Raw genomic sequence first — 23921 nt, forward strand, 5'->3', positions numbered from 1 at the left:
GTGTGTGTGTGTGTGTGTGTGTGTGTGTGTGTGTGTGTGTGTGTGTGTGTGTGTGTGTGTGTGTGTGTAATCCATTCTCTTTGGTTCTCACTAGGAGAGTTGACCTAAATAACCTAGCCTGCCATTACTGAAGACAGGAAAGTTACCTGCACAAATCTTAACTTTGAAAACTGAGAAGCCGTCACACTTTCAGGGATTGTCTACAAACTCTAGCTACTTGTCCTTTCTAGGCATTTTGCTTTGTGACCTCTGCAGTAGAACTGATTTGTTAGAGGAGTGGAGAAAGGAAGAGAATGAGATCTAAAGTGCAGTGGTTGTGAATTAATCATTGTTTCGGGGGAGAGGGCCACATATAGTAACAGTTGAGTAGAATGCACTAGTGTTTTCCACCGTAGATATTAAAAGGTTGTTGATCTGATGTGCTTCTTATAGAGGATAACAGGGTGTGCCAGCTTTTGGTCATTTGGGGATACAAAGTTATAGGTCTTTAAAATTCCTAACTTAAAGAATTGTGCTTTACAATTTGTTGTATTGGTGTTTCTCGTCTGAATAATTCCTGTGCACCCTTCAAAACTGAGCGTAGATGTTATTTCTTCCCTGACTGCCTTTCCCCAAACATTGAAGTACTCCATAAATATTTATTGAATGGATGATAATGGGTTGGTGGGTGACTTAAGTTCCCTTCAGTTCCTGCAGAGCACCCTGACTTAATTCTTTCAAGCACTGATCAGAGATTTTAATAGTCTGTTTTCTTTGTTGGAGGGCAGAATTACTTTCTCTTTATTCTCCAGGGCCTAGAGAAAGTATCCCTTCCTGGCAATCAAGCATGTTTCCTGGTACATAACAAGTATTAGATAAATGCTTAATGAATGAACATTCTGCTCTTGATTTTGAAAGGAGGAGGTAATTGGAAATTAAGGGCAACTATGGACATTTGAAACAAGTAATTCAGATAGTATTAACTACTTATGCTTTTTTTGTGTTCATTTGACCTTCTAAACAGTGCCACTTTGAAAGGGGAAAGGACAAGTTTGTATGACTAAATGTTTGTCTTTGCTTCTACCACAAGGCAAAAACATATACATAGTTTGTTCCACAAATCCTCTTACCAGTTTTTGCTGTCTTATTGCTAAGAAGAGTTCATTCTCTGCTGCAGTGCTTCAAAGGTGTTTTTCCTCATACAACTGCTTTTCCTCTAAACAAGTGGTCCTAAATCACGCAGTCAGTGCAATATAAGCACATTCCGCATTCTTTACTGTAGAACTCTTTGTCCTGCCTGGACGAGTATGAGCTCTTGTTCATTAACTATGGTTGATCTAGGGATGGGAGGGGGAACTTTTTTTTTTCTTAAGATGGAGACCCTAATAAATATTAGGGTTAAAAGACATAATAAAACTGTTTCACAATTTGAAAATATTTTAAATTTAGAGTTCCAGAATAATCTTTTCTAGTTCTAATACTAGAAAATTGATCTATAAAACTACATTAGTACAAATGACTGATTAGACTTGTGCATTTTCTGATATTGGTCCATTCACTAAGCCTCTGATTTTCTTTTTTAGTTGCCAGATTGAAAAACAGAAATCACATGGAGTAGAAGAGATTAGAGGGAGAGACTGACTGAAGAGGACAAAAGGAGTTTTTATTGAAATTAATTAGTTCTGTTACATTTATGTCAATAAACTTATTACTTTCACAGTACATATTTTAGCCTGATGATTTAGTGAAGTTTTCTTTTCCTTGCATTTTATTAAAGTATAGGTCAAGCAGAGCCATGTATTAATAATTGGCTTTGGTTGTGGTCTGACTTTAGTAGGGAAAATTTTGTTGACAAGATAATTTTTCATAGTTGATTAATTGGCTTTTATTAGGCTAAGCATTGAGCAAACAAAACTTAGCCATGACTTCAGAGTCAGTCTGAGGGCTTTTAAAATAGAATTAGTGATCTGAAATTATTAGCCATGAAAGTTACATCTCCTTTTATGCAATACATGAGGACAGTAGGAACTAAGTAAGGTCATTTAAAATGGAAATTAGGGCTTCTCAGGTGGCGAAGCGGTTGAGAGTCCGCCTGCCGATGCAGGGGACACGGGTTCGTGCCCCGGTCCGGGAAGATCCCACATGCCGTGGAGCAGCTGGGCCCGTGAGCCATGGCCGCTGAGCCTGCGCGTCCGGAGCCTGTGCTCCGCAACGGGAGAGGCCCGCGTGCCGCAAATAAATAAATAAATAAATGGTAATACTTTTTCTGTAAGTTATATTTTTTTAAGGTATACTTCTATTGTGAATGGTAGATAGGAGAATTGACCTTCAGGATACTCAGGACTCAAGCACTTTTCCCAACTTTCAGATAAGCCATTATAAAAATTGCTAAACTAGAGTTTCTTCAGTATTCTTTTAATTCTAATTGTTGTGGGAGAAAAATACCAATCTTAACTGTGGCCCTGTTATTTAATAGAAGAAGCTATATTGGTGGGGCGGGGAGTGAAGAGAAAATTACTCAAGAACTCTTGAGTTAGTCTTTTAGTTTTCCTAGCTATGTACCAGATGACCTGAAGTGTTTAGGGGTACTCTACCTTTTGGAGGCAACTTCATTTTTATTTCATTTTTTTGAAAATAAACCAACATTGATTTGATTGATAAATAATATTTACTGGACATCATACAAAATGCAGACACTTCAGCTGGGTACTGTAAAATCAAAAGATTAATTAGATAATGGATCTTGACTTCAAGGAGCTAAGGGTCTAATAAGGAAATTAAGGTATGATGTAGAAAGTGATAAGTTCAGTTCGATAGGAATGAAAAGACATGAACCTTAAGGGCCAGCCATTTTGGCTTTGAATCCCAGCTCCATCTCTCCTGGATATTCTTGCTAAAGCTACTGAATTTACTTTGGCTGTTTTCTTATCTGTAGATTAGGAAAAGAAATGCCTGCCACATAGAATTCTGGAGGAGAGGTGTGGGGGGCAGGTATTTAAAGCTGAAAAACTCTTTTAGCTCCAGACTTGTAATACCTGATTGCCGATTCAGTACCCTTTTTAATATGTCAAAGAGCCATTTTAACCTTATGTTCAAAACCTGACTTGTGAGCTCTTCCAGAATGTTTTCTGTCTCCATGAATGGCATCAACAGTCTCTCTAGCCAGAAATCTAAAAGTCACTTCCACTCCTTACCCCATCATCCAGTCCACCCAGAGCTATTGATTTTACACCATAAATTTTGTTCCTCATATTAGTTCACTTATCTCCATTGCTACCACCATAGGTCAGGCCTTTATTATCTGTCTTACATAGGCTACTGTTGATAGCTTTCTGTTTCCCTGAAAATATTCTCTCTTGCCTGTCTCACACCCAGCCAGAGTAAACTTGTTCAAAATGTACATATGGGTCACTTTTCTGCTTAAAATTCTTCAATGAATTTCCATTATCCTTAATCTGCAGATAAAATCTTAAAGGCACATTGGTCTCACTGTTCTGCCTTGCTCATTATTGTATTCCCAAAGCCTAGCATAATACTTTTTCATAGTAGATGCTCATATATTTAAGGGATGAACAAAGGAAGGAATGTCTGAAAGAACCAAATCTGTGGTTGAGAGATTTAGGCTTGTCCCTGTATTTCCTTCCTATTAGGCTGCATGTGAATATACATACACATTTACAGCAGTACAAGTGAAGTAGTATTTCTGAATAGAATAATGTTTATCTTCTTTTTTCTATCTTTTTTTTTTTTTGCGATACGCGGGCCTCTCACTGTTGTGGCCTCTCCCGTTGCAGAGCACAGGCTCCTGACGCGCAGGCTCAGCGGCCATGGCTCACGGGCCCAGCCGCTCCGCGGCATGTGGGATCTTCCCGGACCGGGCACGAACCTGTGTCCCCTGCATCGGCAGGCGGACTCTCAACCACTGCGCCACCAGGGAAGCCCTCTTTTTTCTATCTTTTCACATCCCCTCTTTACCCCATTCCATCACCCTCCCTCATCCCTCCCTGCACCATTTTATTTATCTGAAGTTGCTAAGCTATAGTTTAAGAACACACACCCCACCATCCCCCACCCCTGTTTTCTTCTCCCCGCATAATTAATGAAAGCCAACTATTTGGAATTCATGTGAATGACTCTCTTACTCTAAGCAGATTATTTGGTATGCATGACAGTAAAGTGAAGCACCTCTTTGGGTTACTGCAAAAATAGCTCGTTGTCCTCCCAGTGGAGAATCAAATTCACCAGTTCATAAATTAGGTCCCAGTTGATGAGGCACAAAGCTGCAAGGGCCAGTCAAACAAGTACTTGAGAATCTCAGAGTTTCATCAGTGAATAGCCTTGCTCTACGCTTCTCAGAGAATGCCAAGGCCTTATGAGAGCAGAAGACTGGGTCATAAGAGTGTGATTGATACATGGGCTAATAAATGGGAGTTGGGGAATATTTTCCGTGTGAGTCAGATGATTTCCACAGAGAAATGAGGTCTCATTTTGTAATGGCATGTCCACCCATGAGTTGGCCCTCAGAGGCTGGGAGTTAACCACAGCTCCTATAATTTCTGTACTTTGAAGAAAACTAGGAGAGAAGACCACAGCCTTTTAAGGTTAGGCTTCTGCTTATTAGTTTTCACTAAGGAGCAATGGCATAGTAATCATTTAATAATAATTTACATGTGTTCGGTGTTTTTGAGCCCTTTCTGGAAGATCATCTCGCTTGAGCTTCCCTTCAGTCTGCAAGTGCAATTAGGCAGGTTTTATAAGTGATGAATCAAAGCTGGAAGAACCCCAGTAGAGGTCCTGTAGCCAAATAGGGATTTGAACCCAGGACTCCACTGCTTGCTTCATCACATTGCATATTGCATCTAATCCCATTTATGCAATTTGTGCTGATTTTACAAACTTCTTAAGTTCATTGGGGAAGAGCTTTGAGACCCACGGTGTCTTACAGAATATCAACAGAAAGAATAAAATACCTATAAAGGAATATAGAGACTGAAGAGAAAGATACTGTTTCAGAGAAGAAGGTAAGAATTTAAGAGTTTAGTATCATTAAAATTCATAAATTCCTGGGACAGTATTTCTGCTGGTTTAATGCTGTTGTCTATACAATTTTGGCTGTTTGCGCACATACACACACCTTTACCCGTCTCCCTAGTGTCTTTTGCTGTTGTTAGTGCAGTGATAATAGTCACCAAAAAAGCCAGCAATCCTAAAGCAGAAATGACCTTGTTTCTTTGGGAAGAAGAAAAGTTACAATAAAAGTGTCTGCTTTCTGGTTTTTTGCTTGTTTGGGTGTGTGTGTGTGTTTATAATTAATCAATATTAGGTAAAGATACATTAGGTTATTATCACCCAGGTGGTTTTATAAAACCAAAGAAATAAATATTTGGAAATAATTTTAAAGACAGTTTTGGTCCACTTTTTAGTAAGTATCTGAATTATTTTATTGTGTTCTGGCCATTTAAGTTGTATACATATGGGACCCCAGAGTTGAACAGAGGCAAGTTATAGGGGCTTTTATGAATTGGAGAATTCGTAGGTAGACAAATGGATCTTTTGATCTCATATATTGCTGGGGAGGGAGGTGGGAGTATCATTGTTTGTCACACTTTTGGAGGATAGCATTAACCCCCATCCTAGTCTTTCTTGCTCTTCCTCTAAAAGCTTTAAGCTGCTGAAATTGTGGGCATAAGGAGACATCTCTTCTGGCTTACTTTTTGGTGTAGTAGCTAAGCTCCAGCTTAAATACAACATTGGAAAGAACATGTAGATGGTTGTGAGTCTCATAGAGGTCTCAAATAGGCACAGTTCTAAACACTTTACACTTATTAGTTCATTGAATCCTCACCACAAACCTGAGAGGTGAATACAGTTATCTCTATTTTGTAGTCTGGTTAAATGTCGTCAGCTCCTTCTAGCTGTGTGTCCTTTGGCAAGTTACTTAACCTTTCTTTACTTCATTTTCCTCATCTGTAAAATGGGGGTAATGGTAACTGTCCTTACCAGTTCCTTGTGTGGTAAGGGTTATGAAATAATTCACATAAAGCACGTAGTGAATGCTTGTAGATGTTAGCTGTTGTTATCTAACTAGTTTATGATTACATGGCAAAAAAGATTATCGTCACAAGAATCAGAAGTTTGGTTTCCAGTCCTTAACTCTCCTGTTAAGTAGCTATGTGATTATAGGTAAATTTTCCTCTTTCTGGGCCTCAGTTTTCTTATACCCATTTTTTTAAAACTTTCTACTTGAAAGTAACTTCAAATTTATAAGAGACAGAAATAAAAATAGTACAGATATGACACCAAAAGCACAGACAAGACAAAATAGACAAATTAGAGTTCATCAAAATTTAAAAGTTTAGTGCATCAGCGGACACCACCAACAGAATAAAAAGGCAACCCACAGAATGGCAGAAAGTATTTGCAAATAACATCTGATAAGGCATTAGTATCCAGAATATATAAGGAACTTCTGCAACTCAACAAGCAAAAGAAAAGAAAATTAAAAAATAAAGGACTTGAATAGTCATCTCTCCAAAGAAGATAAATAAATGGCCAGTAAACACCTGAAAAAGTGCTTAGCATCACTAATCATTAGAGAAGTACCAGTCAAAACCACAGTGAGATACCACTTTATATCCATTAAGATGGCTGCTATTAAAAAAAAAATTACATAAATGCTGGAGAGGATGTGGAGAAATTGGAACCTTTGTGTATTGCTGATGGGAATATAAAATGATGCAGCCACTGTGGAAAAGAGTGTGCTGGTTCCTCAAAAAATTAAAGATAGAATTACCATATGATCCACAATTCCACCCAAAAGAATTGAAAGGAGGAACTCCAGAAGATATTTGTACAGCAGTGTTCATAGCAGCGTTATTCACAATAGCCTAAAGGTGGAAACAACCCAGGTGTCTATTGATGAATGGATAGACAAAATGTGGTATATACATGCAATGGAGATATTCAGCCTTAAAGAGGGAGGAACTTCCGGCATATACTACAAACATGGATGAACCTTGAAGACATGCTAAATGAAATGAGCCAAGTGTAAAAGGACAAATATTCTACAATTACACTTACATGAGGTACCTAGAGTAGTCAAACTCAGAGACGAAAAATAAAATGATGGTTATATAAGGAGCTGGGGGCGGAGGGAGTTGGTGTTTAATGGGTACAGAGTTTCAGTTTGGGATGATGAAAATTTTCTAGAGATGGAGGATGTGGTGATGGTTGTACTAGAATGTGAATGTACTTAATCCTCTGAACTGTATGCTTAAACATTGTTAATTTTGGTAAATTTTATATTTATATTTTACCACAATTTTTAAAAATATATGTTTCAACAAAATTAAAATAGTACAAAGAAACATCTGTATCCCCATTGACCCAGATTTACTTACTGTTATATTTTACCCCATTTGCTTTACATGTGTGAGTGCATTCTTGTATACACCTAATCTAAATCCAGGTTTGTCATTTGATCTGATAGTATTTTTAATAGCATTTTCCCACGTCTAGTACAGGATACAGTCTAGAGTAGGACATTGTATTTAGTTGTAATGTCTCTTTAGCCTTCCTTTATCTTTTATAATATTGACATGTTTGAAGAGCACGGTGTATTACTCCCCACCCCTGAATTTTTTAATAGAAGCTTCCTCATTTTCTGTTTGTCTTTGCCTTGTAATTAGATTGAGATTACACAGTCTTGGCCAGAAAATGCATGGGTGATGTGTCTTCCTCAGGTTATAACATCTGGAGACTCAATATATTTTTTTAAAATATGATTGGCTTTGTCCTGTGATTTATGCATCAGACAGCATCCCATCAAACAAACAGAAGAAGGGTGTTCCCTCAATACATTTGTAACTAAATGCAGAGTAAAGGGAATCTACAAATGTTATAGGAATCTCAGAGAATGGAGATAAGGAGATTGGAGTAGGGGTGGGGTGGGGGTGGGGGGTGGGGGGGACATGATGAAGGAGACTTAGTTTACTGATTTGGTAGAAAGCACATTTCTAAAATTTTACCAGCTTTTCCTCAGTGTCAAATTCTGCATTAGTTCAGCCAATATATATTACTGTCTTCCACCAGTTTTTTTATTTACCTACTTTTTAATTAATTAATTAATTTTATTTATTTTTGGCTGCGTTGGGCCTTCGTTGCTGCGCTCGGGCTTTCTCTAGTTGCGGCGAGCAGGGGCTACTCTTTGTTGCGGTCCACAGGCTTCTCATTGTGGTGGCTTCTCTTGTTGCAGAGTACGGGCTCTAGGCATGCGGGCTTCAGTAGTGGCTCGCGGGCTCTAGAGCGCAGGCTCAGTAGTTGTGGTGCACGGGCTTAGTTGCTCTGCGGCATGTGGGATCTTCCCGGACCAGGGCTCGAACCCGTGTCCCCTGCATTGGCAGGCGGATTCTTAACAACTACACCACCAGGGAAGCCCTCCACCAGTTTTTATTAAGCTTGCTCCTATATTAAATAAATCAGGAGGAAATTACTGGTTTCTTTTTCTTTTTAATGAAATCAAGTGTATCTTTCAAATGGTGATCACTGACCTACGTATTAGTATGTAAAGTTACCCAGATAATAAAATGACGTTGAACTTTGATGTATGAGAACAAGTCTTTATTCTCTTCCTGGTTTCATCAAATATTAGTCAGGCTAAGGTTTGTACTCTGGACTTTGCCACCATTCTAGAGTGTTTTAGCACCCTTACTTGAGCTGTAGAAAGCTGTTGAAAGGAAAGTGCTGTTCTTGCTAATACTTTTTTTTTTGGCTGCATTGGGTCTTCGTTGCTGCACGCAGGCTTTTTCTACTTGCGGCGAGCCAGGGCTACTCTTCATTGCGGTGCACGGACTTCTCATTGCGGTGGCTTCTCTTGTTGCGGAACATGGGCTCTAGGTGCGCGGGCTTCAAAAGTTGTGGCTCAAAAAAAAAAAAAAAAAAAAAAGTTGTGGCTCGCGGGCTCTAGAGCGCAGGCTCAGTAGTTGTGGCGCACGGGCTTAGTTGCTCTGAGGCACGTGGGATCTTCCTGGACCAGGCCTCAAACCCATGTCCCCTGCATTGGCAGGCGGATTCTTAACCACTGTGCCACTAGGGAATCCCTTGCTAACACTTTTTGTAGAATGTATAAATAGTAGTAATGCTGATGGGTTTATCCACAATGCCATTCTTCCCTTTCAGGCTATCTTTTAAAGAGCATCCAAACTTTAGATGAAGAGGTAACAGGCTACTTTGTAGAATAGGATTAGGGCCAGTATACGTTTAAGTATATTTCTTGGGATTTGGGTGTTTTGTTTTAATTTTTCCCCATGTTTCAGGAAACACTGTGATTGGCACAGTTGGGATATATTCATCGGTTAACAGGTAGGAGAGCCAGAGGTATGTTTGAGGCCATTACTCAGGATGATTTTTTTTCTTCCTATATGCTTTTTAAAAATGGTTCCTTGGCCTTTGTGTGTTTTGTTTCTGCAGTTTGAAGAAAACAGTTCTGAAACGAGGTCTTACCCCCAGCTGCCTCTCAATACAGTGATTGCCATCTCTCCAAACGTCAAGTCCAGCTTTGTCCGCCAACCTGTCTGACATGTCGGGACCCGTGCCAAGCAGGGCCAGAGTTTACACAGATGTTAATACACACAGACCCCGAGAGTACTGGGATTACGAGTCACATGTGGTGGAATGGGGGTAATAATTTCCGTTTACTTCACTGTACTCACCCAAAGGGCTGACTCTTGTGGATTTGTTGAGTAATTTACAACAGGAAACTTCCCTGACTGTACAGTTATAAACCTCAAGATTGAACGCAATTTTTGTTTTCTTCTACAGTAGAGAAACAGGGTATTGGCTTTGGTCAATTAACAGTTCTGATGGGTTTACCATTTTAAAAACATTTCGGTCTCTTATTCTTTTCTCCGATGTATATATTCTGTATGGTAACAAAGAGTTATCTATTAGCTTGCTCAGCTAAGGGCTTTGCAGTTAGGTGAGAATTAATACTTGAGAGACTTTGAAAACACCAGGCTCTTACATAAAGTATTTTTGAGGTCAGAGAATGTTTTCCCATGATGATACTGAAGGATAAAACAGTTCTCCAGAAAGGTGTCCTCTTTCTGATGAGAAGCAAAATTAAACCCTTAAAACATTTGCCCTTATCATGAGGCTAGCCATGTGTAACGTGGAATTCAGCCCAAATTCCATCCTGAACAGTTGCAGTCTGCCTGAACAGCTGTGTTTGCCCTCCTAATTTTCTGTGCAGTCTCATTTGGATGTTTGCATTTCTTGTCCCAACATAGTATGTATTTAATTGATCAGGTCGTACCTTTTGTGATACAATTATTTTGATATTCAAATGCAAAAGATAGCAATTTGAAAACTTGGTAAAGCTGCAGCTCCCATACACTATATTTTATATCTGTCCACATGTGATTTTCATAGCATGTAAATGGTCTTCAAAATTTGTCATAGGGTGTGTTTTAATGCTGATTGGGCCATGATTCTTAACGGTAAGTACATTATCTCTGCACAAGGAGGCACAGTGTGCTTCAAAGATACCATCAAGAACCATGGTACAGTGCCAATAAATGTTACCATTATTGATAATCTAACAATTTTCCTCTTACATCACATGCTTTGGACTCTAGGAATACCTGAGTTTTACTGCAGAAATTTCAACTCTCTTCAAATTAAGTGCTTTGAGCTTAGTTCTGCTTAAATGGCACTAAACAACCCTTTGAGTTTTTGGTGTGGTGCTATTTGCTTGCTTGCATTTGTTTTCTGTGCCCTCCCACAGGAAAAGAGCTCAACCAGAACTAAGAGCTTCCTTCCCTAGACCTGCCATGATTTTTACATTGTCCATTGTCCTTAGTACCTTTTACCTTCTCTGTTCATTCACTTTCATTTTTTTTTTTTTTTTTTTTTTTTTGCTTGCTGATTTTTTACACTGAATTTTCAGTGCCTCCAGCAGGAGTAAATAGCATTTAGACCTTATTGAAAAGACTCATTCTTTAGAGCAAATTCCTCTAAGTTGTAAGCAGAGGCAGGGAGAAAAATGTTAGCATTTCCCTTATTCTTTTTCACCTCTGATGTTGCTTAGTAGTCTTGGAATATGGATAAAAGTAGGGGAAGGGACACCTAGCTGTGGTTCATGATCTGTAGTGTGGTTTGCAAACTTCATTACGTGGACTGTCCTCAGAGCTTTGGAGGGCAAGTTGGAGGTCAAACCTATATGTTTGAAAGCCACTTACCTGCAAAAAGACCCATTAAAAATTGGCTGCTCCCAAAGTGTGGCTGAATTGAAATATTCTTGTATTGACTTCCTGTAAGATGCCAACACTGAGCCAGGCACTGAGGGACAGGAATATATATAAATTATTTTCCAAGGGAAAGCTGTCTGTTGTTGGAGACGAACATACATAACAAACCCCAATACAAGCTGTCTACATGTGGTATGTCAATAGAGATGTGAACAACTTGGGATTTGAAAGAATAACTGAAAGTCTTAAATTTTTTAATGCTAGGATTTGGAACACACATTTTAAATTGGCCAAATTTTTTAAAAATACAAAGAAGCCAATTTGGGAATTATTTGAAATACGGTTTATTTCTTTTACTCTACTGGCTATAGTTTTGTAAGTTGAATTAGTGCTTGATAATTTGAACTTTTAAAATCATTGTGACTGACTTTTTGTTCCCAGAAATCAAGATGACTACCAGCTGGTTAGAAAATTAGGCCGGGGTAAATACAGTGAAGTATTTGAAGCCATCAACATCACAAATAATGAAAAAGTTGTTGTTAAAATTCTCAAGGTAAGTACAAGAAGAGAGATTATAACTTCACAGGTTTTTGGAGTTTAGAAATTTTTTTTAAGGTAGCGCTTGAAAGGGTTTTTGGAGTGCTTTAACACCTTGATTTTATTGCTCCTTTGAAGTCGATAGAAGAGATTATCTTCATTTGACAGATCAGGAAACTGAAGCAAGAGAAGTGTTTGACTCAAATCGTACAGCTAGATTGTGGCAGAGGGAGGGAGTAAAGATTCAGTCTTCTCTGTCCTAGATCTTGCCTAACGCTGATTTCCTATTTCTTACATTTTTAGTTCTAATCCATGCTTTTGTTTGCAATGAGTTGTTAGCTCTACTGTGTAAAGATGAGGAGCCACAAATGCAGACTTTTAGGGGACAGGTGGATCACATTAATGCAGCTAGTCTGATTTAAGTGCCCATGATTAGAAGATGTGAGTGATGGGTACCGTGGCATGTGCTCCAGCTCCAGCTGATGATTGCCCAGCAGTAGTGCAAGTCTAATGTTTTTTGGTACTGTTTCGCAAAAAGAAGCTAGACATTTATATTTGTATACTAATTCCCCTGGCTTTTAAATGTTGGCTCGAGTGTTTTAAAACACCGTACAGGCCAGATTTGGCCAATGGGCTACCTGTATGCAAATTGTGATTTAGTTATAACTGTCCTGTACACTGCCATATACCAGGAACTTAGCATACAGTTCCTTGCCACAGGAACTTTTCCATATTTGACACGAGAAGCAGAGGGACCCAGACTTTCTCAATTTATAACACCCATATTGCTTCAGTGACTCTCATGGTACCCCTAAGCCAAAAGAAATACAGTTTTGTTTATTAAGTAGTTAAGTCGAGATAACTAAAAAAAGTATTTATGTTTCAACTGGTAGCCGTTTAAAAAATTATACACATAAGTTGAAAGAGAAAAGTAATTTTATTTTATTCTTATATAACCATAATTAATTACTATTGGGATATGTATACCTATTAGTCACTGCACAACTTCTCAAATGTTGGAATCAGATTGGACACCAGCAGCCTCATTTCCTGTTCCACATTGATTTTTGCACAATACTTGCTTTTTGTCACAGCAATTGCTGAAAACCCAGTTTCACAAAAATATGCCATTAAAGAGAATGTAGTGCAATCTAATATTGAAACTGAACTACCTCAGGCTGGTAGTGTACTCAGTGACTGACAGACAGCAAGTATTAATTGGCGTTTTCCTTCAAAAATTAAAAATCCCACAGAACACCTGTTTTGGCATACCTTTCGGGAACCAAAGTTTAAGTATTTATATCTTATCTTGTGTAGAAAGAGAACTAGGCTGGAAATCGGGACATTTGGATTCTAATCCAAACTCTAAAAGTAATTAGCCATGGTAGTCCTTTTAATTATTTAAGACATATTGGTTCATCTGTGAAAATGAGAGTTACCAGGATCGAATACAAAATTGTATATAGATATATACTTTGGAAACGGAAGTTCTGTGTAATTGTAAGATGATATTCCTTTGGAAAAGTATATGATAGACTGAGGTGATATATTATTTAGAGTCATCTGAAAGGCATAAATAGTGAGTCTTACAGTTCAGAAGAGAGTAGTGATGGTTAGGCAAAGCTCCCTGGAACTATTTTCAGGGCCCGAGTGGGAGAAGGTTTTGGATTGGTGTGCATGGGAGCATGGAAGGGAAGCATAATCTAGAATGCACAAGATTAAGAAAAGAGGAAGAAATAAATGAGAGAAATGTTTCATGTGGAAGCTGTCATGTGATCATACATGGGAAGTAAACTTGGAAAAGGAGATTAAATTAATGATGGCCTGGGAAAAGATAACATCTCCATTTCCTTCCAGCCTTGAAAACTGTGATTTTTATCTCATCTAGGTTGTTGGGAGCCATTGATGGTCTTGAATGATGGGTGGTTTGGAAAGATTTTTTTCCTAGCTCAGTCTTTTCCTAACTGTACTGTATATGTTACTGTAACTGTGTAGCTAGATGGTATAATTATAAAGTTCACTCATAACTATATTTAAGTTTTTTAATTTCCCCCCATTTATTAGACAAAATTTGCATTGATCACATTAAATTAGGATTTAAGTGACCTGCCTGGTCTGTCTAGCTTTTGTAAGCTAGACAAAAGCTAGCTTTTTTTTTGTAAGCTAGACAAAAGCTAGCTTGTAAGCTTTTATAGATTTTAAGAGTTCTGTAGAATAAAATTTTTGTAAACCAGTAGCTTTCTGCCATCAACCAGCAGTTGGGATATAGTGATTCAGTAGAAAACAGGAGAGAGATTGATGGATTCGTTCCTGGAGAGTAGAAACATCTCCTAGACACTCCAGCAGATCAGAAAGATCCGGTAGTCAAAGCAAATAAAAAACTTGTGATCAGCTTGTTTCCTAGCCAGTGTAGTGAGTTCTAATAGAAGCAAGGCTGAGGCCATGGATTGAATTAAATGTGGAATTCACTACTAGTAAAACAGCTTCCATTTATTTATTTACTTTTAATATGTTTTTTAATTTTTTTTTGGCCACGCCTCATGGCTTGTGGGATCTTAATTCCCCGACCAGGGATCGAACCCGGGCCCTCGGCAGTGAAAGCTCGGAGTCCTAACCACTGGACCGCCAGGGAATTCCCAGCTTCCATTTATTGACTGTCTACTTTGCATTGGGCCCTTTTGTAGCTGTAGTATTTACATCACAATTCTGCAAGGCAAGTGTGAAGTTCAGAAACACTTAAGTGCTTTTCCCAAAGCTACACAGCTACAAAGCCAGGGTTTGAGGACAGTCTTTCCAAAATGTGCTTGCTTCCTGCTGTACCATGTGCTTAGGACTCAAGAAAAGGTTAAAAGAGTCTACAGTATTGTTTGGTAGTTCCTAGATCTGGATTATCAACCCAAGAAGTGTCTCAAAATAGATCTCCAGCTCTGTTCTCAAGATTCTGATTCAGCAGATCTATACAGTTTGTATATTAAAAAACCCAGGTTGATAATCAAAGTTTAGTAACCAGTAGTCTTGTTAATGAAGAGATGATATATACTTACAACAGTTTCTAAGAAGCATATGCAGTGTGTCAGTAGTCTGAGGTGATCAGCACCAATAGGAAAGATTGCCTGGTCCAGTGTGGCAGACACAGGTCACACGTGGTTATTGAGCATTTGAAATATGGCTGGTCCAAACTGAGATATGCTGTAAGCATAAAATACAGCAGATTTCAAAGGCCTAGTACAAAAAAATATATATATAAAATTGCTCATTAGTAATTTTTTATATTGATTTACATGTTGAAATGATAACATTTTGGTTATATTTTTGTTAACTAAAATGTATTATTAAAATTAATTTTGTCTGTTTCTTTATATTTTTTAAACGAGGGTACTAGAACATTTAAAATACACCTGTGGGGAATTCCCTGGCGGTCCAGTGGTTAGGACTCGGCACTTTCACTGCCACAGCCTAGGTTCAGTCCCTGGTGTGGGAACTAAGATCCCACAAGCCGTGAGGCGTGGCCAAAAAAATAAAAAATAAAATACACATGTGGCTTGCATTGTATTTCTTTTGGACCAGCACTGTTTTAGACTGTTTAGAAAGAAGGTTTTGTAGAGGAGGTGCATTTGGACCAAAGCCCTTCTCAAGAAAAACAAGAAAGATTTCTATACCAGAGCAGATGTGGAAATGATGGGTGAAGATAAAGGAATGTGGAGGATATATTGGTTATAAGCCTAGACAGATATTGTGTATTATGTCTCAGCCATATTCTGAGGTCTTTTCAGGTACCTCATTTGATTCTTGCAATAATATTCTGAGATAAGTACTCTGGTTGATCGTTTTACCCATAATGAAAGGTTTAGAGAGGTTCTATAACTTGCCCATAGACACACAGCTAGCAGGCAATGAAAGAAGGATTCACATTAGGCACACATTTGACCCAAAAGGTTATACTGCACAAAGGTGGTGTGGCCGGGCTTCCCTTGTGGCGCAGTGGTTGAGAGTCCGCCTGCCGATGCAGGGGATCCGGGTTCGTGCTCCGGTGCGGGAGGATCCCGCATGCCGCGGAGCGGCTGGGCCCGTGAGCCATGGCCGCTGAGCCTGCGCATCTGGAGCCTGTGCTCCGCAACGGGAGAGGCCACAGCAGTGAGAGGCCCGCGTACAGCGAAGGAAGAAAAAAAAAAAAAAGATGGTGTGGCCATCTTTGCTGTGGTCCTGATCTCCTTCATTTCTGTAGGGTGTTTTTAAGACTTAGAGGAAGGAATGGAAAGAGCCCCATGTTTCATGCTAATTAATAAAAAGATTTTTCTAGATATATCTTAGTATTACCATTTACATTCCTAGTTTGTATAGTTTTTAAAAGTTAACACATTAGGACTGATGATTGGAATTAAATGGTAATTCTGCAGAATTTTGGTCTTTGGAGTGGAAATCTTTTTTTCTTTCAATTCAGTATTTGCTAAGTACCTGCAAAATACCTGGCACAGGCCTAGGAGAAGGGGGATTCAGAGATAAATCTGACACATTTCCTTCCTTCAAGGAGCTCATAAGTAAGCCATTCATGTATTACATTACCTGTTGGAATATCCTGAAATAATTTTTTTTAATGATGTACTTTTACCTTTTCAGCCAGTAAAGAAGAAGAAAATCAAGCGTGAAATAAAGATTTTGGAGAATTTGCGAGGCGGTCCCAACATCATCACACTGGCAGACATTGTAAAAGACCCTGTGGTGAGTGTAATAGGTGCTAGTAAGGCCCACCAGAGCTGAGGTGGTGTTTGACCCTGAGCACAACTGGCCTCTGTTTGTTCCTCCCTCTGCCATTAAGTCCTGCTTTAAAAGTGCTTAATCAGTTATACCACTTAACTAGCTTGGGTCTTTCTTTCAAAGAGATCTCCACCCACAGACTATTTCTTATTCTTCTAGGCTAAGAGACTGATAGCACTGGAAACTGAAATGTGTTAATCCATTTTGCAAACTCAGGTCCGATGCCGATGGGCGATGGGCGCATTGTTGGGCTGCCTAGAGCCTGGTGAGACTTCAGCTCCATGTCTTCTGTTTGAAATCCATCCCCAATATGACCTAAGTGTGGTGATGATCAGAGTGGGGAGGGCTTATAGCAATAGAGGGTTTCCTACTACTGAGGCAAGGACTGCCAATTTCACCACGTAGTGTCCGCAAACATTGTGCCCACTAAAGCTGCCAGGGCTATTACTAATGTGTGTTTTCTTTTTCTTTCCCCTAGTCACGAACTCCCGCCTTGGTTTTTGAACACGTAAACAACACAGACTTCAAGGTATAATGTATAACCAACCATTTCAAGCTGTTGGGTTTTTAGACCACATAGAAAGTCTTTCAGGGATGTTACTGTTAGAAGAGCTTCCTTCTAACTTACTTAAAAAGAGCTTTTCATCCTTACAGTGCTAATTTTTTTTCCTTTCCTCCCTCCCTCCCCCCCCCCCCCCCCCCCCCTTCCTCCCTTCCTTTCAGCTGCATTGGGTCTTAGTTGTGGCACGCGGGATCTTCGTTGAGGCACACGGACTTATCTAGTTGGTGGCGTGCGTGTTTTCTCTTTAGTTGTGGTGCACGGGTTCCAGGGCGTGTGGGCTGTCTCGTTGAGGCACGCAAGCTCAGTAGTTGCGGCATGCGGGCTTAGTTGCCCTGAGGCATGTGGGATCTTAGTCCCCTGACAGGGATCGAACCCACGTCCCCTGCATTGGAAGGCGGATTCTTTTCCACTGGACCGCCAGGGAAGTCCCCTTACAATGCTAAATTTAAATATAGTCATACTCTTGTACAAACAGTGCTCACTTTCCATATCTTGGTATTTTGCCTTTTTATTTGTTTAGTGCTCTTTCTAATGACCAGTACTTTTATTTCTCACCATTTGACAGTTTACCATTCGTTTGACAGTTTCCGGTGATGTCATACTTAATGAAAGCAACAGCTCATGTTTAGTCAGGATCCGGCCTTAGGACATTCCTCTTTAAAATGACAAAGTTCAAGAAGAAATGTATTGTCTATATATAAAAGCAAGGACTGCTTGCTTATACCTTAGGATTCCTCAGAATCTTTGGGTTCTAGATCTTAAAAAGAGATGGGTGGGGAAGGGTAGTGTAAATTCTGGTAGAGCGCAAACCTCTGCAACAGATACTCTGACTTCTGGCCAATTTCAACAATTCTCAACTCCAGCACAACAGAAGAATGTAGGCACTCTCTTGGGTTTTAATTTGTAAAGGTATTTGACTTGCCTTTGCACCAGGCCAGTATCATTAGGTATATGGGTCTTCCCTGGTGGTGCAGTGGTTAAGAATCTGCCTGCCAATGCAGGGGACATGGGTTTGAGCCCTGGTCCAGGAAGATCCCACATGCCACAGAGCAATTAAGCCCGTACGCCACAAGTACTGAGCTTGTGCTCTAGAGCCGGCAGCCACAACTACTGAGCCCGTGTGCCACAACTACTGAAGCCCACGTGCTTAGAGCCTGTGCTCTGCAATGAGAGAAGCCACTGCAGTGAGAAGCCCGCGCACTGCAGCAACGAGTAGCCCCTGCTTGCTGCAGCTAGAGAAAGCCCGCGCACAGCAACGAAGACCCAATGCAGCCAAAAATAAATAAATACATAAATTTTAAAAAGAGAAATGTTAGGTATCAATAAATGAGTGAATTCTTTTGCTGAGTGGAGGAAAAAAGGAAGAAGAATTGTGTTAGAATCAGAATGATAATTTCAAGGAAAATGTTGTCAGAGGACACCACTGACCATTTAATGATATGTACATTTTTTTAAAGTCTGAAACTCTTTAGAAACTGGAAAAGATACATGACATGTTCAGAGTTTACTTTCATGACATGTTCAGAGTTTACTTTCAAATTGGGACAGTTCTATTAAATTGGCTCAGCAGATTTGACAGCAATGCATCTGCATACCCACTGGTGATCTGCAGTGCTTGTAACTGTAGGCCAAAGGTGAATTAATACCCTACTAAGGAGGCTATGTGTTTGCCCGCGTGTTTTATGAGAAGATCTGGAGGTAAATGAAAAACTACAAATGTATATCAGTGCGTGTTGCATATGTAAATTGGTATGTTCCCAAAAGTAGATTATAGCTTCAGCAATATGAACTTAAGTAATTCTTCACTTTTATATATAAAGACCCAAAGTATCTCTTTCGTTTTATATTGGAGAAGTAGAGACTGGTGAACAGACAGATCTTAGAACAGTGGTAAATGAGCCCAGTCTTGATTTGAATTACTACAAATGAGGATGAGAAATTTCCTTCCTTTCAGTACTATTTCATGGCTCAAATGTTGCATTTGTCTTTAACAGCAATTGTACCAGACGTTAACAGACTATGATATTCGATTTTACATGTATGAGATTCTGAAGGTAAGAGAACCTTGAATACTAAATATCTTTAGATCTCCCCTTTGTTAAATAATCAAAATGACTGTAGAAAAGCCAGTGGGTTAACTTTGTAAAATATGGGGTTTGGGGGTCTGTTTATATAAATTTTTAATAAATTAGTAGCATCAGAATTCTTATGCTGATGTAAAGGTTATGGAATAAGGGTCTAGTAAGAATATAATTTATAATGCTTTGGAAGGGGTATTTAGAAGAGAGGTGGGACTCCTTAACAAATATCTCTATCTTGCTCTTACGAAAGTTACAGTTAAATTGTCAAAACTTTTAAAAAAAAAAAAAAAAAAAACTCCTGGTGTAATGGCTTCTGGTGTACTTTATTTCACTTAAAATTGAACAAGTAAAACAGTAAGCTTGAACTCAGCCCTCAAAGGGCCATTGTCCTAAAGATTATGTAAATCTGTCCTTAGAGATTGGTGATTTAGAATGAACTTTGATTCCTGAAGTGGGATCACCAAATATATTGCTTCCAGTAGTCAGAAGATCAGCTTTATAGATAAGAAGATTGCTAAGAGTTGGCTAGTGTCTTACTAAATGAGGATTGACATAAAGCCTGCATTTGAACCTTAGAAGTACCCTGAAGAGACTATGCCAGCAGAAATGTTTGATCTTTCCATTCATTCAATGATATTTGATCATTCCATTCCATTCAATGATCTCGTGCATTATTGTGGCAAACAGGACTTCCGAAAGTTAAGGATATGCTTGCCTAACCCTGGGAACCATAGGAACCCAAGTTGCCCTTCAGAAAGGACAAGAACTTGGCCAATGACATCAGCTGACTTGAAGACCTGGATTAGCAAGCCCCAGAGGTTATGTCACTCACTAGTTTGAGATTGGACATGGTTTTCAAATTGGGTTTGATGTCATAAATCAGGAGTTGGCAAACTCCTTTACAAGGACAAATGGTAAAATTTTTGGCTTTGTGGTCCATAGAGTCTTTCTCACACTACTCACCTCTGATGTTGTAGCATTAAAGCAGCCACAGGCAACATGCAAACAAATAGGTGTGGCTGTGTTCCAATTAAGCATTCACAAAAACAAGCAGCAGGCCGTATTTGGCCCATGGGCCATGGTTTGCCGACCTCTACTGCATACTCTTAGCTGCTAAAGAATTACTGTTCTTTGAATACAAGGTTTGTAGTACAGATCAGTTTTCTTCTTTTGAGGGGCTCGTGTTTGTGAAAATAATCCAGGCTTTGGGTAAGGGGGAGAAATTGGAAGTCATGTGATTGGTGTACGCTTTGAGTGTTTTTAACAAAAAGGATGTTGAAACAACTGTGCAAGAACAGGATTTGAAGTTTAGAGGCCATGCATGCATGGGTTTGCACAAGACTCTAAAAAGTACCTGCGGAAGTGATTGTCCTTACTTTGACTCTCAGGAGTGTTGTGAGGCTAGAAGGAAAACTGTGGAGGAAAAGGTAAGGGACTTTAACTAAAAAATCACTCTTATACAAGCTAACGCTTTCCTTTCTTACCTGTTCCTCCCACAGGCCCTGGATTATTGTCACAGCATGGGGATTATGCACAGAGATGTAAAGCCCCATAATGTCATGATTGATCATGAGCACAGAAAGGTAAAGTGGTAGATGGACAAGTCTTATTTATCAACATGATAGAGTTAACAACCCATCTTCAACATTTTATTCCTAGCATCTGTCATAGTCCGTGGTACCTGTTAGGCACTTAATAAATATTTGATGAATGAATGAATGAACAAATCAGTGTGGAATCTACAATATGACATTAATGAACTTATCTATGAAACAGACTCACAGACACAGAGAACAAACTGTGGATGCCAAGGGGGGGGGGGTGGGGGAAGGATGGACTGGGAGTTTCTAGAATAGATAAACAACAGGGTCCTACTCTATAACACAGGGAACTATATTCAGTAACCTGTGATAAACCCTAATGGAAAAGAATGTATGTATATGTATGACTGAATCACTTTTCTTTACAGCAGAAGTTAACACAACATTGTCAATCAACTAGAATAAAATAAATTTTTTTAAAAAATCACAATGATTAAAACTTTATTCATTCATTCATATTCCTATCAAAAAGAAAACAGATTAGTGTAGTGGGTAAAGCATTAGTTTTGGCAGGGAACCTGGTTTCTAGTCTTATTTATTGAAAAACTACTCTCTTGGGAAATGCCTTTCTCCTCATCTGCCTCTTTTTTTTTTTTTTTTTTAACCTATACAGTGAGTATACAAGTAATATTTGTCTTGCATGCCACTAGGTTATTGTGAGAATTAAGTGTGTACAGTTGTGAAATGGATGAAATATTCAGAAAATGCTGCTGCTTATTAGCAAGTATCATGAGGCCCCTGAGCTCTACAAGTACTTTTAATGAAAGCTGCAGTGTTACATTTCTGTTTTTTAAGGTGACCCAAGCCCACCTTTTATGCAGTGATGGCTCTCTGTTGTAGGCTTTGGGGATATAGGTGATTTGTTCATTCAGTTAGTATTCTTTTAAGCACACACTATGTAATAGGTATTGTTCTGGAGGCTGGGGATATATGTGTGAGACAAAAATAGATTAAAAATTCTTGTCCATAGGAGTTCACAACTGGGGGAGACTGGTAGGATAGAAAGTTAAAAGTGATGTGGAAGGGGCTTCCTGGTGGCACAGTGGTTGAGAGTCCGCCTGCCGATGCAGGGGACACGGGTTCGTGCCCCGGTCCGGGAAGATCCCACATGCCATGGAGCGTCTGGGCCCGTGAGCCGTGGCCGCTGAGCCTGCGCGTCCAGAGCCTGTGCTCCGCAACGGGAGAGGCCACAACAGTGAGAGGCCCGCGTACCGCAAAAAAAAAAAAAAAAAGTGATGTGGAAGAAAAAATAAAACAGGATTAGGGAGTGGCAGAGGGTGTTGCAGTTTTAAACAAGGTGGTAAGGAGAAGGTTTCATTAGGAAGGTGACGTTTTGGAGAACGCTTGAAGGGAGTCAACCATGCAGTCTCAGGAAGAGGAGATAGCAGATGCAAACCCCTGAGACAAAAATGTGCCTGGCGTGTTGGAACAGCACAAGGATAGAGCTGGGATGGAATGAACACGGGGAAGAGGGGAAGGAAAGGAGATCAGAGAGATAAATAGAACCAGATCATGCAAAACCTGGAAGATCACTGTCAGGCCTGTTCTCCGAAGACACAGGGGTTTTGCAGGATTTGAGCAGAGGGTTGGTAAGTTCTCACTTGAGTATTTAAAAGTTCACTACACATCTATTAGAACAGCTAAAATAAAAAATAGTGGCAGTTCCAAATACGGACAAGGATGCAGGGTAACTCAGTCTCTCATACATTGCTGATGGGAATGTCAAGTGGCATACTCATTTTGGAAAGTGTCAAACTATTGTTTTATAGTTTTGTCAGTTTCTTTAAAAGCTATAAACAATCCAGCAGTGACATTTATCCCAGAGAAACAAAGACTTAGACATGGTTTTCAAATTGGGTTTGATGTCATAAGTCAGGAGTTGGCAAACTCCTTTACAAGGACAAATGGTAAAATTTTTGGTAAAATTTTTGAAGAAAGACTTAGGTCCACACAAAAACCTTCAGTGCATAAATGATTCATCAAACTCTGGTGTATCCATACCATGTAGTATTGTTACTGATTAGTAAGAACTATTGATAATGTAACAGCTTGGATGGGTCTCATGCTAAGTGAAAAAAAGCAGCCTCAAAAAGTTAAACTGATGGTTCCATTTCTATAATACTCTCAAAACAATAGTTAGAAAACAGAGAGGTTACCAGGGGTTAGAAAGTGAGAGGAAGGTATAGCACAAAGGACATCTGTGGTGATGTCCTTTATCTTATGGTGTAAGCTATATGAAGCTGCACATGTGATAAAATTGTGTAGTACTATACACACTTACGCATGTAAAACTGCTGAAAAAGAAAGGTCTCTGAATTGTCAGTTTCCTGGTTTTGATATTGTACTATAGTTATGTAAGATATTACCATCAGGGGAACTGGTGAAGGGTACACAGAACATCTCCAAATTCCTATGAATTTATAATCATTTTTAAATAAAAATACTTTTTAAAAGGATCATTCTGGTTCCTGTGTGGAGAATTGAGGGTAAAAGTGAAAGGTAGACCAGTTAAGAAAAGCAGCTCTTGCAATAAATCAGAGATTGGTGATGGCATGGACCGGAGCAATGGCAGTGGATGTGATGATATGGTCAGAATACAGTAGAGCCAACAGGATTTGTTAACAGATTAGACTTGGGGTGAAAGGGAGACAAGAGTCCAGGGTGAAAAGTTTTTGACCTGAATGACAGGATAAATGGAAGGTAACAGAGGAGGAGGAATCTGGGAGAAACAGGTTTTGCAGGGAATTACCAGAGGTTTAGTTTTGAGATGTCTGTTAGGTGATCACAGAGAGATGGCTGGTGATATGTGTAGGCTAGAGAGTGTAGGTGGGAAAAGCAGAGATACTGTGTGTGAAGCCACAAGACCAGAAATGGTCATCTGGGAATACTTATTGATAAGACAGGAAGCTCAGGGACAGCTCTGGAGCACTGATATTAAGAGGTTGAAGAGAAAGATGATAAAAAAGTTATATCTTCTTTCATACCTTTTGTTATATTTCCCTTTGTTTACTAAAAGAAGACACTGAACCTAATTAACAGTGAACTTTTGGAGACAGTACTGGAGCAGTCAGGCATTACTCAGACCCTAGTGCTCACCCTTTGTGCTCACACAAATCATGGTCATGGTTTGCACACAAAGGGCAAATAAGGTTGCCTTTTT

The 23921-nt window shown here is 39.3% G+C and overlaps 1 protein-coding gene across 1 annotated transcript in view; it reads left to right on the forward strand.

Moving 5' to 3' along the window:
• Positions 1 to 23921, forward strand: part of CSNK2A1 (casein kinase 2 alpha 1) — a 53901-nt gene that overhangs the window by 18601 nt on the left and 11379 nt on the right. The window contains 6 exon segments of the mRNA XM_073792835.1: positions 9448 to 9657; positions 11667 to 11778; positions 16380 to 16481; positions 16996 to 17046; positions 19074 to 19133; positions 20660 to 20743. Of these exon segments, the coding sequence (XP_073648936.1) occupies positions 9557 to 9657; positions 11667 to 11778; positions 16380 to 16481; positions 16996 to 17046; positions 19074 to 19133; positions 20660 to 20743 (510 nt within the window). The 5' untranslated portion in view covers positions 9448 to 9556.

This window comes from Tursiops truncatus, chromosome 15, assembly GCF_011762595.2.
Source record: "Tursiops truncatus isolate mTurTru1 chromosome 15, mTurTru1.mat.Y, whole genome shotgun sequence".
In the NCBI taxonomy this organism is placed as follows: Eukaryota; Metazoa; Chordata; class Mammalia; order Artiodactyla; family Delphinidae; genus Tursiops; species Tursiops truncatus.